At 32.8% G+C, this 21,266-nt stretch overlaps 1 protein-coding gene across 1 annotated transcript in view; it reads right to left on the bottom strand.

Moving 5' to 3' along the window:
* Positions 1-1,002: 1,002 nt before the first annotated feature.
* LOC116419431 (forkhead box protein D1-like) overlaps positions 1,003-21,266 on the bottom strand; it is a 49,380-nt gene continuing 29,116 nt past the window's right edge. The window contains exon 2 of the mRNA XM_031939609.1: positions 1,003-1,137. Within this exon, the coding sequence (XP_031795469.1) occupies positions 1,106-1,137 (32 nt within the window). The 3' untranslated portion in view covers positions 1,003-1,105. The remainder of the gene's footprint in view (positions 1,138-21,266) is intronic.

The following is a 21,266-nucleotide window of genomic DNA, read 5'->3' on the forward strand; positions in this document are numbered from 1 at the left end:
ATTTTTTAAGTCCTTACCTCTTTCTTTTTTTATGATAGACTATACTGTTGAAATATAATTTTGACCCTCCAAGATAAACTTTCTGTGAATGTTTACATATAATAAAATTTACCTGACTCAGTCAAGATAAGATGGTCCCATTCATCTGGGAAAATATTTACCAACATCACTATTATTTGTAAATACTGTCAACAATTTAAAAATTAAAACAAAAATGATATATCCAGTTTAACTTAAACCCCTATTTATGAGGAGAAGGAATTAGAATCTATTATTTCAATATGGTAGAAATTGCCCAATGATGAAATTCCTTCTACTAGTGAAAATTTCCAGGCATCTAAGTTCTGGAGCAATGAAGAATTTAAAGGGCTTAGCAGTATCATAGTTAGTATTCCTGATAGAACTTGAACCCCACAAATTGCCCCCCTCTTTTTTAAAGACATTAATGAAATAGCTCTTTTTAAAAATATATAATTAAATAAGATGAATGATAAAATATAATATCATTTTTAAAGAGACCCCAAATGATAAGCTGAATCCCCTTTTAACTTTATGGCTTAATGTGAATTAATTTTTCAGAATATGTAGAAATTCAATACACTATATCACTTTTAACTTATGATCCCATAAATAATTTATCAAAACCTTTTAAAATTAAGTAATCTTAATTACTTTGCAGAGAAAATAACGTTTAGATACATAACAAATGCTTTAAATGTCCTTTAAATAGTTAAAATTTCTTACCAAAAATGATTCATTGAATGTGAGGAAAATTTTTTTCTTCATAAAGTTAATGAGATTTTATAGATTTTGTAAGTTATTGCTTACCTTTCCCTCATTTGGAAATAGTTATTTTTTCCCAATTTCACAAAATTCTGATAGCAAAATCTTCCAATGACAAAAAAATCAGTTTGATAGTATCATTATTTCCAAATTTGTATGTACTCTTAACATATAAACTAACTATATATAAATTAACTATATAAAGCTTATTATACTTACTAGATGAGAACTGTCTTTGACTTCTTGTACTTGCTGCACCTGCGGTTCAGCCACAACTTTAGTGTCCTGATCAGAAGTCATGAGCTGTCTACTTTATGACTCTTCAGAGAGAACTTTGCAGGTGATCTTCTTGTGCTATATAGTAACAAAAAATGAAAACAGTGTAAAAACCTGTACACAAAATTCAGTGTCACCAATTTTTTAAAATGAACTCACTCTGATAGTACACTAGAGAGTAATATATTTTAGATTATACATAGCAGATTAATGAAGACTTTAAAGTGGTCAGCTTTTGATTTTAAATGCTTTGTGCTACTTATGTCAGTTTTGTGGACTTTCCTAAACTCCATTTGGGGTTTTCTTTGAAAAGATATTAAAGTTATTTGCCATTTCTCTAACTTATTTTCCAGATCAGAAACTATGACAAACAGGTTAAATGACTTACTCAGCGCAACATAGCTAGTAAGCATGAAGCCAAATTTTAACTCAGGAAGATCATTGTGCCATTTAGCTGCCCCCTCATTCCTTCTTTTAAATGCTCTAAATAGAAGTCTAAATACAACTTCGACTTATACTCAAGGCTTAAGAAACAATTCACTAATAAGACACTTGAGACTTAAATATTAAGGAAATATCCTCAAACTCAGTAACCAAATACTATCACATCGAAATGTAATTCAAACAATATTAACACTCCTTATCACCACAACCATCATTTCTTAAATGAAAAAAGAAAGCATTACTTCAATTCCTTTGTTAACCTTAAATTAAAAACACAGACCAAAAAAATAGATTTAACTTTATTAAAACACTTTATATTTTTTAGGTAAGAACCTTGATGTACAGGACAACAGATTTAGAGTTGGAAGAAATGTCAGAAGTACCTGAATTTAATATTCTCATTTTGTAAACGAGGACAGTGAGTGAGGTCAAAGGAGTAAGTGATTACAACAAAACACAGAACCCAGTGATCAAATCCAGTTCACCCAACTCCAAAAGCAAAGCTCTCTCCATAGAGGTACACCACTACTCCATAAAAAATTTAATGAGAAAAACTGCAAGATGAGGAAATGGCAGAAAAAGTTTAAAGGGCAAAGATTTTAGAAGGTGTGCTTACACAAGTGTTCCTTCCAACATTTGTCATTTACTACTCACCATCTTCCCTTAAGATTTCTTAAATAACCTTAAAAAGAACTTCTAAACATTTTCAGGCCCAATATAAAATCAAGAATTTCAGAAGACCTATACTATATTACTAGGTGCTTGGAAAAGAAACATAGAAATATTCATATTCTATTTCCCTAGGTCCTTACAGAGATAACTCAATGACAACAATCCCACAGTACTGTTAACCCCATATACCAAGTTAAGTTACTTAAAGGGCTTACTCATAACTTAAACTGTATTCTGTATTATGTAAAGAGCATATGTAAACTGTATTATGTAAAGAGAAATGAAAATAACAAGCTAAACTTATGATCCCAACATCAAAAGCTTTTATATTTCATTTTTATATTTCAACAGTATATTCTATCATAAAAAAGAACAAAATATTTAGATACATAAAAATTAATTAAATCTAAAATAATAACTAGAAATAAAATTAAATGAGTGACACAACAATATTTACTAAGAAACAATGGTTATGAAGTAGTACAATTTCAATGAAGTACTAACATAGTCACTCATAGATTTATAGTGTGTATATGCATAAAACCATAAAATCTGATACATCCAATTCTACAGTACATCCTCCCCAATATTTGGGTGAAGAAAATGAGGCTAAAGAGATTAAGTGACCTGACAAAATTATACAGGTGAACATTAGACTTTTTATGACTATGTGCTCCACTTAAAATAGTACTACTTATGTCTGGCGATAATAAAAGCAAAATAATTCTAATATTCATAAGAATTTCTAATATCCATAAGAATTTATATTTGATTGAATTTACAGCAATTCTGGAGTTAAAACTAACTTTTGTTGAGTAGGTTAATATAGTGAAATTTGGTATTAAGGAAAATATATTTTTGTGAAAAAGCTATGTTGGAGAAGGAAGAAACAAATATGAGGCAGGATTCATTAAAAAGCAATTTCAACAGTCTAAACAGAAATGATCTGGATTGAATGATCAGGATCTGAACTGAAGTTCTGGGAATGAACAAGAAGGGAAATATTTAAGAAATGTCATGGAAATAGAAACAAAATAATATAACTGAAATATAACAAAATAATATAACTGAAATGGGTAACTAGATGGTATAGTGGGTAGAGAAAGAGGAAATCTCATTTTCCCAAATTCAAATTTGGCCTTTCAATCATTTTCCATTCCCCCCCATCCCCCCAATAAACTCTCCAGTAAAGAGCTAGACAGATGATGCAGTGGATATAGCCCTAGACTTGGCATCAGGTAGGTATCTTTCTGAGTTCAAATCTGGCCTCGACACCATTTGTATAATCCTGGGCAAGTCACTTAATCCCATTTGCTTCAGTTCCTATAAAATTACCTAGACAAGGAAATAACAAATCACTCCAGTATCTCTCTGCCAAGGAAACCCCAAATGGGCTCACCAAGTGTCACATGTCCCCCAAAAAGTATTCACAGAAAGATTTTCTAAAAACACAAAATCCCTAACATAAATTATTCATACATAAGGACAAATACTAAAATTATGCAATACCTTTGAGCAAACATGTTATTGACTAAAAAAAAAATACTAAAGGAAAATAGAAGTACTAATTAGCATCCAACCATTATGGAGAGTAATTTGAAACTAGGCCTAAAGGGTTCTCAAGCTGCGCATACATTTTGATCCAGCAGTCTCACTACTGGGTCTGTATCCCAAAGACATAAAAAAGGGAAAGGGACCTCACATGTGCAAAAATGTTTGCAGCTCTTTTTATATACTGGCAATGAACTGGGAACTGAGTGGATGCCCATCAATTGAGGAATGGCTAAATAAATTATAGTATATGAATGTAATGGAATATTACTTTTCTGTAAGAAATGATGAGCAGGACTATTTCAGAAAAGCCTAGAAAGACCTACACGAACAGATGCTGAATGAAGTGAACAGAAAACAGAACCAGGAAGAGAACAGAGAACAACAAGAGTACATGATGATCAACTGTGATGGTCTTGGCTCTTCCACAACGCAGTGATAAAAGGCAATCCCAGTAGACTTGGGATGGAAAATTGTGATCAATCACAAAAAGAGAGAATACAGAGACAATGTGGATCAAAGCATAATATTTTCATGTTTCTATTTGTTTTCTTTTGATTTTTCTTAACATGATAAATACACAAATATGGTTAAAAGTTATTATACATGTATAACTTAAATCAACTTGCTTGCTGTCTTGAGAGTGGAGGTGAAGGGAAGAGGGAGAAAATTTAGAACATCAAGTTTTACAAAAATGAATGCTGAAAACTATATTTATGTGCATTTGAAAAAATAAAATACTATTTTTAAAAATTAGTATAATACATAGAATACAGCAGCATACTAAGAAAATTATTCATCGTGAAGAAGATTTATACCAGACCTGCAAGACTGGTTCAATATCAAAAAACAAACAAACACACACAAAAAAAACCTATTTATCATAAAGCATAAACCAAAAACTCATGAGGAAATCCCATAAGGAAAAAAAGCTTCAATTAAGAGTCAATATGCATTTTGGAAATATAGTATTTCCCAACAATATTTAAAAAAAAAAACTATGCCAAAAGTTAATATATAATGGAATAAGAATTTTTTTTACAAAAAAAGGAAAACTCACTGTTTTTATTTTATATAGTATCAAAACTTCTAAAACATAACAAAACAGAAGATATTAGATGAATTAATATTAGAAACAGATCAAAATATAAAGATCTGCAGATGACAGTGTCTATGGAAAATATTAAGAGACAAAAATGTTTGGCAGTGTATCTGTATTTACCCACATATGCAAAAATGTTTGTAGTAGCTCTTTTTGTGATGGCAAAGAATTGGAAAAGGAGTGGATGCCCATCAATTGGGCAATGGCTGAACAAGTTGTGGTATATGAAGGTAATGGAATATTACTGTTCTATAAAAAATGATGAACAAGCTGATTATAGAAAGATCCAGAAAGATTTACATGAACTGATGCAGTGTGAAACAAGCAGAACCAGGAATACATTATACCCAATAACAGTAAAAATGTGTGAGGGATGAACTATGAAAGGCAGCAGCAGTTCAGTGATCCAAAGCAATCCCAATAGACTTTGGACAGAAAATGCATGCAAAATAAAAACTAAGGAGACTGAATAAAAATCAACATATTATGTTCATTTTTTTATTTGTTTTTTTCTCTCTCCCAGGGTCTTTCCCTTTTGCTATGATTTTTCTCTCCAAACATGATTCATAAAGCAATGTGTATTAAAAATAAATGGAATTACCAAAAAAAAACCCAAAAAACCATGCATTTTTACTTAGTAGGAAGAAAACATATATTTACATGCATGATGTTTCTTTGTTTAGTCATGTTTTAGTCATGTAAATATATAAGTCCTAGACACTGCCACCTTTGCTGGGAAAGAATTGCCCACAGCCTCGGTGATGATGGGATCAGGCAGTACACCTGGCCAATCCCTCACTCTTACTGCTCAACCAAGACAACAACTAAGTGTAAAGGATGCTTAAGAGAGCATCAAGTGCCGAAACATTTTTTCCTCAAGATGCATCAAATACCAAATTTTTTGAGTTTTAAAGCAGACAAGGTTATTACAAATGTTCTTGGTAAATTTTTTAGCATTTTGGTGGGAAGTGCATTCTGTATGTTGTACTGTATTACTATCTCAATGAATTCCACCCTTTGCTGGAATCACACTATTAAGTAACTAAAGGCAGATTCAAACTTGAATCTGGTTATCAATTCACTTAGAGGCTTTATAATCCAAGTAAAGCAATACAAATTCATAACTACTGGAAAAAATAAATTCACAAAAACTTTGTTGATGATGAATTACTAGTATAATCATATATGAACTAGTACATTTAAATATATTGGTTTTAAATAAAAGACATTTAAACTGTTAACAGTTTAAAAAGTTAAATCTATTCAATTCCCAATGGATGAGTGTTTGGTTATTCAGACCATACTTTTAAGTCCTACAAAATTCTTTATTTTCAGACTATAAGCTTATTATCATTCATTCACATCTACTGCTTTAAGCCAGGGAAAGCCATAAATTGTGATATATTTACAACTTTGCATTGGTCTACCTAACCCATTTCTATAAGCATAAACTCTCAAGAGTAAGACAAAAAAAGTATCTACTGGGAGGTCAGAATAATTTTAAAATAAAATAGAATGTAGAGGTAAAACAAAAGAAAAATTAGTAGAGAAAACAGTTATCTTACATAAAATTTGAAGGATAAATCTGAGTACAGCCTGCACAAATCATTTCTGAAGTAAATCTTAACTTGCAAAATGAAAACCACATTATAAATTATGAAAACTATCATTCAAAAATCAACTAGAATTCATGCTTTTCCCCTGTTTAGTATAATTTGTCTCACAGCACAGCAATATTCTACTGCATTCAAATACAATTTGTGCCATCATGTCCCAGAAGAAAGAACGGCATATATTTTACTTAATATTATTATTACCTATAAAAGTAGTTTACTTAAACCTTTTTTTGGAGGCATATGGAGACTTTCCTTTTTTATCAATGATCTCTTTGGGGGTATAGGCTAGTGATAATATCTCTACTTCAGCAGGATATAATTTGGTTGCATTATTTCAAATTGCATTCCAATATGTTTATACTGGTTTACTTACCAGCAATACACTAATTGTGCTTACTTCTTCAATCCTCCAATCAGTGAATACTGCCATTGTTCTTCATCTTATGTCAATATATCCAGATGAAAACTCGGTTAGATTTTAGTTTCTCTTTTTACTGATTTAAAGCATTCTCTCATATGGTTACTAATAGGCAGAGGACAAAGAGAGGAATGAAAAGAAAAAAGGGAAGAAAAGAAAGGGTAGAATAAGGAGGAAGTGGTAGTGGGAGGAGGGAGAGAGAACCCATATACACACACTTGTATGTCACATTTATCTGAGAAATTTAAAACAAAGATTTTAACCCATTTAACTCATATCAATTTTTGGAGCAGCTTTTTAACTTCATATAGTGAAAGTTCAGTTTTACCTTTTTTATAATTGCCTCCAATTATTCAAAACACATTTACCTTTATTTTTGTATATGGTGATTTTCTTCTTTAAAAAAAAAAAAAGGTATTATCTTTAACATTCAGGTCATGTATCCATATTGAAATATATTATAGGATATGGTATAAGGTATTAAATCTAAGCTGAATTTCTTCCAATATGTGTTCCAGTATTCCCAGGAGTTTATTATTAAGTAATTGTTTACATGTTTTGGAATTTATCAAACATGGAGCTGAATCCCATTAATTCTGATTATCCCCTGTTTGGTCTATTTCAATGAAATACTTTTTTTCTTTTTAACTACTGTTAAAAAAAAGGCTTTGATGATCAGGCTAAATTTAAAATTTGTAAATGATATTTCTCCTTCATTTCTACCTTTTCAAAATTAATTCTCTTGCTCTTCTAAATCTTTAATTCCTCCAAATGAATTAAAAACAATTGAATTAAATTCAATTTCTGTAAAGCAGCTACAAAAATCTGATACAGAATTAGAAATGCAAATTAACTTTGGCAGTATTGCAAATTTTAACATTGGTATAGCACTGAATATTGTTCCAGTTATTAAAAATACATTCTTTAAAATACATTTTATAATTCAATCTATACAAGTATTTCACATGCTTAAGCACAATGACATCAAATTTGTTGTGCATTCTGGAATTTCAACAGGGTTGTTTTCTTTTTGGGAGGGGATATTATTGCTTCTTCCATTTTATTATTATACAGAAATACTACTGATTTTGGAGAATTCATTTTGTAGTCTGTCAACTTTGCTGAAGCCATTAATTGTCTCAATTAGAATTTTTGCCTATTGGTTGGATTTTTCTAAGCAAATTATTACATCATAATGAGGAAGATAGGTTTTAATTGTTTTATTTACAGGCTTTAATTTTATTCCCCTGCTTTACTGCTATTTTAGTATTTATAGAACTATATCAATAATTTTAAATTATCAATAATCAATCAAATTCAACAAAGAACCACCATCTCTAAGTTCTTCAATAATTCATTGCAAAAGAAAATGTGTAGATACTACACATGAACATTTCTGCCCACTTAAAAAGTGAGAAATGATAAATGGGTTCATAAATTTAAAAGAGTTTTAAGACTTCTGGGGCTAGAAGACAGGTTAACCAAATTTACCAAACTTCTTTCTTAAATATTTGTGGAAAAACATGTCAGTAGAAAAGTCAGTAAACTTGGAAAAATTTCCACTAAACTCATCTATCTAAAATTTCTCTATTGAATTTTGATTCTGATATAAATTCACACATCTAATTATATTAATCCTTCATAATTTCTTTTTCCCCTCTAGCTCTCCTATCCAAGATATTATTAAGGACCCAACTCATCTAAACAGCTTCAATAAAATAAGATCCATACCACTGGCTCAGTCATTTGGGGATTTGCTATTCAGTTGTGTCTGTGTGTGAATTTTCTTGACATTCTTCACCATTTTACACATGAGGAAAACTAATGGCAAACAGGATTAAGATCCTTGTCAAGGGACACATTAGTAAGCGTCTGGGCCCAGATTTGAACTCACAAGGATGAGTCTTCCTGGTTCCCAGTCCAGTGTTCTTTCTATATTCATTGAACCACTAACTGTCCATCATTTCTAGATACCATACCTGTAACTCATCAGCTGACAACAAACAAGACCACTAGGGTCTCTTCAGTCCCTTTACATGCAATTAGCATTGTTGTGCCCTTCCTCCCATTAATGGCCAGTGAAGAAATAACTTATTTTAATTCCCCAAAGCTACTAATGGGGGTTGGTGTTAAAAGGTGGAAAGGTCAATCTTAAGTCTCATTTATCCTTCCTTATAACCCACAATTTTAAAATTTAAAAAAAGAAGAGTCATTAAGATAATCTAGTCCAAAATTTCTTTTTATATGTAAGACATTTTTTGGCAGTCTACCGACTACAGTACAGGGCTAGTCCTATACCTCAGAACGTTTATGAATACGTACAAAGGCTTGGAATACCAAGGAAATTAATTGTATCAAAATACCACTAACCAACATAACCAATATGTTCAAGGACTACAGGACTATTCAATCTTGTTGTTATGTTGTTTAGGATATCAAGCCCTATAATAGTTAATAAAAGCCAATATTCTTTGTTACCATGTGTTATGGGATAGCACTCTGACCTTGAAACAAAGGATTCTCAGAAGGTACCAAGTCAGTGGAATTGACAGAGAAAATAGTTATCTAATTTAGCATGGTTCAGTATGACTGATTTAATCCTACAAGGAGATGTTATGGGCCAGAACTTAAAACAAGGTACTAAGTGGAATTGAGGAGACAATGGTTAAATCTAGTTTAGCATCGATTTAATCCTACAACAAATAATGGTTTCCTAGTGATATAATGATTCGTGTTTACTCAGTGTGGGGCATATAAGCAAGAAGCTAAGCTCTCAAGGCCAGAAAGACAAGCGCACTAGAAGCTCCCGGAGGCCAAGACAGATTCATTCCATTCTCTACCTTTGTGGTGGCTGCAGGCTGAAGCACAAACCCTTGGAAGTTGGGGAGATTCAGAAGCCAGAGAAGGCAGATGGGAACCTAGGAGTAATACTATGTAGTATTTCTACAATACCAAGCATTCTCAGTTCTGTCAGTTCCTTTAGTTTGACATATTGTTCCTAACAACATAACAAAAAAAAAGTAACACTTTTTTATATGTTTTAAATACAGTGGCAGTGGGGCTGCTGCTTGGCTTGCAACCCAAATTTTTCAAATGGCCTATGTGGGTTATGTGGGCCCAACCAAAATTTCAGGACTGAATAGCCTTCCTGAGTGGAAGGAGAGATGCAGAGTAGCCCTCTATTGACCACAGCAGAAGATATATAATAAATGTGGCACATTATCTTGAAAATGATATTCAGTTTGCTTGTCAGTCAGAGGAACTGAGTCTGTGAGTTATTATGTAACAACTTTTGTGTTCTTTTGTTGTTCTTACAAAATCTTGCACAAACAAACACAAATTAACCCCAAATTCAAATTTCTAAGCAAGTGTTGTAGTAAAACTGACATTATAAAATAATAAAGTATAAGGATTCCAGGATTTTCTCTAAAAACTTAAAAAAAAATAGCAATCCATTTTCTTGTAATTTTGTTTTGTTTTGGGGGGGTCTAAATTCGGTAATGCAAAATAATTATAGGATTATAGTTTAATATAGTTTTCTTGTAATTTACAAGAAATTTCCCTATTCCAGCTTTGTAGTCAGTCATCCTATGTGATGAGTATTAAATGAAATCAACAATTTTGAGCTTTTGAATCCTGGGATATCATTTCTAGTTTATGTGAGCCTTTCATTATTAATATGCCTGAAAACAGAAGAAACAGAAAAAGGGGAGAAAAAAATATTAAATGGCTCAAAAAAAATTTATTTTTTTTTACCCTTCTTTAAAAGTCTGACTTATCAGTCCAGGTTCTTAAAAAAAAAAAAATTTTTTTCACGAAGAATTTTGACCTGCACAAAAGTCATTTACAATTTATTATTTATTTAAAGATTTACAATTATAATATTTATAAATTTTCTTGAAGTCTTCCAACTTTTATCTGTTTGAAGGAATAATTTCAAAACAATGAATGTTACCACAATATTTAGCTACCTCAAAAAAATTCTCAGAGATTTTACTCAACTATAAAGGCAGGATTTTTTATTATTGTTTGGCCCCTAACACAGTCCATAAGTCAGATCAAATGGAAATATTAAGTTATTAAATATAAAAATTTAATTTTAGTTCCAAATCTTTCCCAATCTTCCTGTCATTTCACTAAGATTCCACCTACTAAGCAAAAATTTTCCATCACCACTACTGCAACTATCTTTCTAGGCTCCTTACTCAGTATCCTTTTTGCATGTCTTATATACTTCATGTCTCATTGCTATTACATTTATTTATGTATGTGTCACATCTTTCTATCAGGAAGTGTAATCACAGAATGACTGCATCTAATTCTATGTCCTTGATTTATTAGTGCTCTGTATACAATAGAAAAATGGAAAAATGTTTTAATTATTTTTATTTGATGTAGTTGGATTACTTGATTCTGAGATCCTATTTCTAAACAAGAAACCTGTATCTCACACTTTTTGAAATGACTACGTAATCTTAAAATGGCAGTTGGTGAGTAAAGGAGCTCAAATAATCCAGTTTATAGTAGATATCAGGCTTGATTTCATCATGTCCCACAACATGGGTGAGCTTACATGAGTTGTGCAATCACTCCAAGAAGTTAAAGACCTATGCATTCACACAGCAGAAACCTAGAAGATGGATATCAATTGTACAGATTTCAATGTATATTTCAAAAGGCATCATATAAATTTCCAGATTGAACAAGCTAGGACCACAAGCTGCACAGACATAGGAAAGCTTTTAAGACACTATTAACTTGGGGCAGCTAGGTGGTGCAGTGGATAGAGCACCAACCCTGAAGTCAGGAGGACCCGAGTTCAAACTGGACCTCTAACACTTACTTCCTAGCTGTGTGACCCCGGGCAAGTCATGTAACCCCATTGCCTCAGCAAAGTGCGGAGTAAGGAAAAGTCTTTTTTTAATAGCATAGATCTAACTAGTATTGACAATGAGATATGGAACTCTGAACAACTAAAAACACAGCATTATACACAGAGAATTTAGGGGCATATGGCAAGTGTGAGCAAGTATGGTATATGGTATGGTATGGTATGGTATGGTATGGTATCATGAAGACATGAAAAACAAGTAAAAATGTCACCATGAAATTATATTAAAAGGAAAAGATTATGATTATGTGGCAAAAGCAAGGTAGAAATGATAAAGCTCCTTTTCACTAGTTAAAAAGTCAGGAGAAAACAAAGAAAGTACGATGGGTGGATTTTTCCAGCATTCTCACTCATGGCAAACTTACAGGAAATGAAATCATAAACCTGGAAGTTTATAAATATAAGAGAAATGCAAATATGAAGATTCAGTAACTTAGAAAATTGGCAAGATATTGAAATGATTAACACAATGGAAGAATTGTGTTAGATGGGTACTACAGCAAGCTCTCAACTCAAGAATGAAATATTACTGTGCTATAAAAAATAACAATTAACACAAATACAGAGAACCAATACAAAATAAAGCACTACATAATACACAATACATAATATATAATACACAAAATACTACAACAATGTTCCTGGAAAACAAGAGAAATTGTGAATGTTATGAAATCATGCTTAAATTTACACTAAAGAGAAAATACATTCTCTTCCTTGCTTAAAAATGGGGAACTATGATGGTAAAAACACCATTAATCAAAAGGCTGGATACTGCAAAAAATGAACTTTAACACATCTCAAAGTCTTCCCAATACTATGCTAATCACTCCTGTTTTCTCCCTGCTGCCTATAAAAAACCTTAAAAAAACACCTTTAAAAAGCCTTAAAAAACCAAAACCAAAACCAAACCAAAACAAAAAAAAACACATCTCAATCAAATCATTTCTATACTTCTATATCTCTCCTACCTTTCTTGGCTAAACTTAAAAGGCATCTATCTATATTAGAGACCTTTTACTTCCTTCTCATTCATCTTGACCCTCCACAATACGGCTTCTGATCTCAATAAACAAACGGTGCTCTCTCAAAATTATCAGTAATCTCTTAATTGTCAAATCTAATGGTCTTTTCTCAATTCACATCCATCTTCATTTCTCTGTAGTCTTTGATATTGCTGACCTTTTCTCAAAAATTTTCGCGACACTACTCTCTGGGTAGTCTATTCAATCATTCTTTTAATCTTCATTATTGAATTTTCATTCAAGGCCATACATGTTTGTTTCCACCATTAGACCCTAAAATCCTTTAAAAGAGGGATGATATATTTATATTTTTATATTCCTAGTGCCTTAGCACAAGGCAAATGCCTAATGAAGATCTGTTGACTAAGTACTGGTCCTTTTTGCCACTATATGACAATGGGCATGTTGCTTAACCAATAGGTGGTTAACCAATAGAAGTCTCTCACCTCTTCAGGGGGGAGAGAAGTTTCTGTACTGGGACTTCTTCAGAATGAAGTCACAGCTTAGAACTAAAAGAAAAACAAAAAACAGTCCTATATTTTTATGTAGCATAAATTTATCTATCTATGACTTTTTGAGGACTAACACAGGTTTTTTCACAATAGGTAACTTTAAACAGTCATTTGATACGTGTGTGCAGGCGCAGTCCTTTCAAAGAGATCTCTATTTAACCCTGTATTCAAACCCATGGACTAAACTGAAGCTCTTTGAGAACCATCTTTGCAATCACCGAATACTTAGGCCTTGCAGTCCTTCCTTATATTTGTTGACTAATTAACAAGGATGAAAAAAATGCTGATTCTAGGAAACATTAAGCATTAAATCTTGGAAGCAGTTAAATCTGATAGAGATATTACTCTAATAACATTATAATGGTATTCTCATACATGCTTTCAAGTGCCATCTCCTAACCCATAAGCACAAAACTACTGCTACTAGAAAAGAAATAACAGAAGAAAAACAACAATCTGATAATTTCATTTTGCTTTGCCCCCGGGAAATCAATGACTTTAATGCCATTTATAAGGCCATTTGTAGGTACAAGAGTAAAACAGAAACTAGAAGGAAAGAGTAAGTGTTTCAACTAGAATAAAGTACTCCCCATCATACTCTGCTGATCTTTCAGACTCAGAGATGCCAAAAGTAATACTCGTTTCATTTTAAATACTATCATCGCTTATGAACCTCTCTCAACAACAACAACAACAACAACAAAAAAAAAGGATTGTGAACTGCCAGGGAAAATTAATGTAGTGCACATAATAGTCCAAATATGTTAATTACAACCATGAAACAGAAAATGTCCTAATTATAAAAATATAGAATTATAGAACTTTAATTATAAAAATTTTAAATATTGAAGTAAATTCTCTAGACATAAGTAACAAGAGCTCATATTCTATTATCTAAGATTTAACTTTAACATATTAAACATTTTTAATGAAATGAGTTACAATTTGCAAGTTTAACATAATGTAATAATCATATATAGATTTAATTTTGATGGCACAACTTTTAAAAACAATCAGGGTTTGCAAGATTTAGTTTGAGACCAGGCGGTCTAAAATCTGGTTTGGTGGCTAATTAATTTTGTTTTAAATCAAAATACAAATAAAAGTGAAAACACTTGCTCAAGGTATAGGAATTTTATAAGCTTCCTTGCTGAGATATGGAAATTTTTACACTACCTAACTGTAATATTCTTCTCTAAAATATAATGTTCTCTGGGATTAGGTTTCTTGGGGGGCTTCTGGGAGCAACCTTCCTTTCAGTTCAGTATAATCACTCCAAATGCAGCCAGGAGTTAAAGTCCAAATCCTTTATTGTATCCTTCAAAGTCTTATATCTCCTTCACTTGGGGGCTCAGCTAGTTTTTCTTAGAGGCCTTCTCTAGTCTTGTAGTCGGCTTAAGCTGTTTTCTCTGGCTTGTGAATCTGCTGAATCCTGCCTGAGGCTTCCGAGAGCTTCTAGTGGGCTTGTCCTTTAGTGGGCTTGTCCTCCTGGCCCTGAAAGCTTCTTGCTTATATGCTGTACACAGAATGTACATCAATCATTATATCACTAGGAAACCATTATTTGTTGTAGGATTAAATCAATCCTAAACAAGATTTAATCACTGTCTCCTCAATTCCACTTAGTATCTTGTTCTAACCCATAACTTCTCCTTGTGGGATCAGATCAATCATACTGAACCATGCTAAATTAGATAATTATTTTCTCGATCAATTCCATTGCCTTAGTACCTTGTAAGAATCCTAACACCTAACCAATCAGCAAAAATGAATAGTCAGTTATAATATAAATACTTAACTTTTCTACTGAACAAAAGCTAGGCTAAATGATAAATATACTTAAAATCCAATTGCATACAATGCTTCACTTTAAGCATTTATATATATACACAAGTCAATCTTTGTAAAGAATCTTCTCTTCCTTCAAACACTGAATGGTTATATACCAAATGAATGAATGACAAGTATTACCAACTAGCTTGAAAATTCATCAGATTTTACAGTAAGATAAGCAGAAGATAAATTTCATTAGGTAAACAGCCTTAAAAGTGCAAGGAGGGGGCAGCTAGATGGCAGTGAATAGAGCAATAGTCCTGAAGTCAGGAGGACCCGAGTTCAAGTTTGACCTCAGACACTTAACATTTCCTAGCTGCATGACCCTGGACAAGTCAATTAATCCCAATTCCCTCAGGGGGAAAAAAAGTGCAATGAGGCAATACAGCTTGGCTCCATTAGTATAAATAACGAATCCTCTGAAGCAGTATCCTTGTTTGAATTAAGCACTGCATTATTTCCACTGGGCTAAAACCAATGACATATTTTATAAATAATTTTAAAGACTGAATCTGAATACATCAAAAGCACTTTGAAAGATTACTTGTCATGTTTGTTTCTACATGTTTCTGAGGTTCTGTGAAGGTTTCAATATGATTTGTAATATATATGCGACCCAATAATCATCATTTTCAAATAAGACTGTCACTGGTACTTCAAGGACACAAATATCAATTATATCTTAATCATATGATTACACAGTTGATACAGTATGGTTATAAGCCAACAAAGGAGCTACTCTGACATCTATCTATCTAAGCCCTTATTGAGAACTGGTTTGCACTGTAATGGCTCTTGTGGTAGTTTGAAAATAATTTGATAACTTGACAAACTAAGAACACAATGCAAGGATCAGAGTTTAATGTAACCACTGTACAACCACTCATGGTCACAATAGTTTCAACTAACTGCAGAAAAAAAGGTATATGTTAATTATCACAAAGGAAAAGTATATTTTTAACAAGTGGGCAATTAGTGTTTAAGTTGCCATTAAAGAATTTCTAGCATGAACCCCCTGGCCATCACTGCAAGAAATTTACAAACCAATGAACTAGCATTACTGTCATAAGACACAGAGTCAGACTTGAAATCAGGAAGACCTGGGTTAGAGCCCTTCTTCTGATACATTAGAATTGTATTGGCTGTGTGATCCTGAGGAAGTTTTTTAAATGCTCTGGAAACCTCAAGAGTTTAAAGATCATAAATTACAGATCAAGTGATGCTCTGCATTTGTAAAGGGAATTTCCTCATCTGAAAGTTCCTTACACTGATGAAATCACAGGTCCTATTACTGGAATGATGTCGATTATTATTTGAAACAAGTATAGGAGTACATAAATCTGTGGACATTAGGTCAGCAACACCTAAATTTGAATAGAGAGGTAGGCTCATTGACAGTGCCAGTGGAGAGAAAACTGCCATGAGATAATAGCAACACAATGCCATTCTGCTGAACCCACTTGGCCTGTCCTGGGCAGATGAACTGGTCAATGATGCACTGAGCATCAAAATGGGGATCATAGTATCTACCCCAAAGGATTTTTTTGTGGGCCACGTTACCATAAAACACAGTGTCTGGCAAATACCCAAATGCTGGGCTATTATTAATGTTGTCTCCTACACTTACAAGCTTTGTGACCCTGAGTTAAGTCATTTAAACTCATTGGACTTAAATTTCATCATCTGTAAAATAATAATAATAAAATAACCCTAACAGATTTGGCGTGTTTTTTTCCAAAAAGAAACTTTAAATATAAACTGCCTATGAAAATAAGCTATTTTGTTATTATGATTATTAAAATGAAAGCCTGTAGTACACCACAGTACTAATAAATCCACTCCCTATTAATACTAGGAACCATAAAAGCCTTTATAAATAACAAAAAACACACATGAAAAGTGTTGACAAGATGACCTTCAGGTTTTTTCTCCCCAGGCTCTGAATATGTGATCTTCTAGGCATTTATTAAACTCAGTATCACCCACTATCCCAGGCACCAAGGACAAGAAAACAAAAGTTCAATAATCTTTGCCTTCAAGGAGCATATATCTTAACAAAAGAGACATGTGAGCATGCATGTGTGTGCATTCACATTTCCCCACCTAGAAACAAGATAAACTTGAGAGAAGAGGAATCATAGTTGGGGGGGGAGGGGGAGGAGAGGGGAGAGGAGAGAGACAGGGACCATAAAAGGCCTTCCTTATCTGACTCTTGAAGAAAAAGGGGGGGATTCTGAGAGTCAGATGAAAAAGGAACAGAAAGAGGAAGATAGAGGGTCACACATGAAGATAAAAGTGGTCAGTCTGACTAGAGTTATAATGGGAAGACTAATAAATGAAGCTTGAAGAGAAATCAGGCCAGGTTCTGGAAAGCTTTAAAAGGAAAATGGGCATAATTAATGTGAACCTAAAAATCATAGCACTTGACGATAAAGAATGACATACTCAGACCTTCCCTTTGGCAAAGAAATGGGGGAAGGACCTAGTTAAACAACAACAAAAAATCAATTATATATGTGTTCTTTTTTGTTGATAGCAAAGAATTGGAAATTAAGGAGCTGCTTATGCTTATCAATTGGGGAACGGTTGATCAAGCTGTATTATGAGATTGTGACTGAACTGTATTGTGCTATAAGAAATTTTAGCAAGATGGTTTCAGAAAAACTTGGGAAGACATAGGAACAGATGCTAAGTGAAGAGAAGAAGAACATTGTACACAGTAACAGCAATACTGTAACAATAATGAACTATGAAAGACTTAGCTACTCTGATTAAGACAATGATGCAAGATAATTTCAAAGAGCCTATGATGAAAAATGTTATCCCCTCCAGGGACACTTGATATTCTTTTAAGCACATTTTTTCACTTTATTTTTCTTACTGTTTTAGGGTTTTCTACAAAGCAGCTAATAAAAGTAATATTCTGCCTGGCTTTACATGCATAATTGATATAAGTTTATCTTCTCAATGAATAGAAAAGACAGGCAAAAGGAGAGGGGATGAGTTTCAAATTTTATTCCTATCTTCCTCTACCACCTCCCTGAGACAGCAAACAATCTACTACTATGTTTTTTCCCCCAAGAAAATAAAGTTCTTAAAAAATGCTTTTTTAAAATAAATAAGTGGATGAATGAATTGACTAAAAAGAAAAGTGCTTTGTCAATTATGTAGAGGGCAAGGTGGATGAAGACTTGAGGCAGGCAGACCAATTAGGAGGCTCTATCATTAGCACAAGCAAGAGGAAATTAAGGACTCAACTAGGGCAATTAGCAAAAGGGATCTATGAGAAATGGGTAAATCTAAACAATATGATTTAGACATTGAATGGATGTGTAAAGATTGGAGGTACAGTATAAAAAAACAATAATGGCATCAAAGCAATTAAGTTCAGAGAGGTTAAGTTTAGAAGAAAAGGATAATAAACTTTTGGGGGACAATGAGTTTGAAGTGCCTATATAATATCTCTGGCTTGTTGATACAGTCTACTATGGACATTTAATTATAAAGAAAGGAGAAGAAGGACCCCAGAACTTAGCATCCTCAAAGTTATGGAGAATGCCATGGATGATGATCTAGTAAAGCTGAATGAGGAGAGGTCAAGCAGGCAGGAGGAGATGCAGGAAAAGAACAGGGTCACAAAAATCAACAACAACAACAAAAAAAAACAGTGTAAAATGCTATTTGGCAATTAAATAACCAATGGATAACTTTGGAGAGAGAAATTTTAGCTGATTAAGAAGGCCAGAAGCCAGAGTACGAAGGCTTAAATTAAAAAAAAAAAAAAAGTGAGTAAAAATAAGGTAGAGTACAGCTAACTCTTTCAAGGAGTCGGTCTGATAAAGGAAAATTTAAAAACAAATCATTGGAAGAATTGTGTGGGAGGACAGACATGAAACTGTACTGCTATTGAATCTTAAAATGGTTCAGTGACTCTGGAAAGTAATTTGGAATTATACTCCCCAAATTCTATGCTGTAAAATAAAGACAAATGAATCCCCATTAAATGGGAAATGGCTGAAAAAATAAGTATAGTAATGTTCCTTTTCTCTAGATGTGACAAGAAGTGGCAAAATTAACAGATTCAGAGAAACCTGGGAATGCTTAGGTAAACTAATACAGACCAAAAAAAGCAAAACCAAAATAATTTATACTAACAACAATACTATAAAAGAAAATAATTCTTGAAAGATTTGTTAATCTTTGGCAGTAATGATGTTAAATCACTGCAACGACCAACCAAAATTCCAAAAGACTGGTAACATGTGGGGTACCTCAAATATGGGGTAACCATGCTTTCCAAGTTATCTGAATCTACTCTCTATTAATAATACTAGGAACCACAAAAATATCTTTATAAACACACACAAGAAAGCCAAACATGAAAAGTTCTGACAAGATGACCTTCAGGCTTTTTTTTCCACCCCAATCTTAGAATTTGTGGTCTTATGGGTATTTATCAAGTACTTATTCTGTAACACTCACTATCCCAGTAATCAAGAACATGAAAATAAAAGTGCAAAAACGTCTACCTTTCAGGGAACTTAATTTGAACAATTAATGGACTAGAGGCAGAAAATGAGATGCATATTTTTGGACATTTTGGATATTTTTGTAATACAAAAAATATTTGCTTTTTGCTGGACTATGCCTATTTGCAAAATAAACTTTTATTGAGGTGAGGTATTATGAGTAGAACTGGAAAGATAATGACAAAAAAAAAAAAAAAAATTTAAAAAAAAAAAAAAAAAAAAAAAAAAAAAAAAAAAAGTAAAAAACAAGCAAAAAAAAAAAAAAAACACAAACCAACATTAAAGTGTCAATGAAAAAGTAACAAAAGAAATTCAGAAAGGGACATAATGAAGAGCAATGTTGATAATTATTTTTACACATATGCTCCAAGTTATACAATGGTAGATTCATGGTTACACATATAATCCTCTTCTGTCCTTTAAATAAGAAACGTTTGTCTGTTGATGACTGTTACAATCCATTAAAAAAAAATTCTAAGGGGATAAAAATATGGGATGACAGTTTAAGGGGATGATAAAGTGTAGTGAGAGGGAAGGAGATAACTCTCTTGTACCTCCCCATTTTATCTCTTATTTAAGGTGATAGCACTGCAGAAAATGTTCCTGACTTTGTTACAGTAGAGAAAATGAAGAACAGGTGTGAGAAACAAACAGTTACGTTCCCATATCAGAGGAAAACTGGAAGTTTGGAACCAGAAGGAAATCAGGATATCTAGGTAAAACTAGAACTATTATTAAAATATTATTAAAACAAAACAAAACCTGAAAGCAGGGCAAAGATCATGGCTTATCTAGCTTCATAAATTTTAACTTCTTCCCAGGAGGAGCTAAAGCTCATTTTAAGGATCTTGCAATGTATGCAACAGTAGGGGGGACATATTAAGGGGCGTGTATTGCAGGAGGATCAGAAAAGAATGTTAACCTCATTACCCCAGCCAATGGGGAGATGAGGAAGGCACTTTGCGAAGAGGATAAAGTATAAAAGGCTATGGTTTTGCTTCGGAAAACTGGATGAGTTAATCCCGAGTTTCATTCCTGCTTCCCACAGGAATGTATTAAAAGTTTGTACTGTTTTATTCATCCTGAGATTTTGTTCATTTACTGAGCCCTTATATTTGGGGGTCAGAAATGCTTCTAACATAGGAAAGCTAATGCTTCTACTTGGACTATATAGAGGACCATATGACCCAATTCTTCCTCCAAAATCACTTGTTAAAAACCGTTTTGATGTATGTGTCCAATTGGTTCTAAAGTGCTTTTTAAAAAGTCTATGTTAAAGAATATTACTTTTAGCTTTTTATTTCAGCTTTTCATGATCTATATAATTCCTCCCTCTACTAAAGTTGAATCCAATCCTTCCATACCTTACTTAGTAGCCAATCTTCAAAGATGCTGTAGCTGAAAAAAATTCATCACCTGGCAACTAACTTTTTGGTGAAGAAGTTTTCTGAACTTATTTAGGTTGGTTCTCCAGTTGTGTAACATACTTGCTCATGTTACATGTTGAATCCACTTTTAAAACCTTTTCTATGTGGTAGGAACTCAAAAAGCTTACATTTCAAAGGCATAGCTTTTAAATGCTCAGGATTCCACCTCCAACACAAGATAACGCAA

The sequence above is a fragment of the Sarcophilus harrisii genome, chromosome 5 (assembly GCF_902635505.1).
Source record: "Sarcophilus harrisii chromosome 5, mSarHar1.11, whole genome shotgun sequence".
Lineage (NCBI taxonomy): Eukaryota > Metazoa > Chordata > Mammalia > Dasyuromorphia > Dasyuridae > Sarcophilus > Sarcophilus harrisii.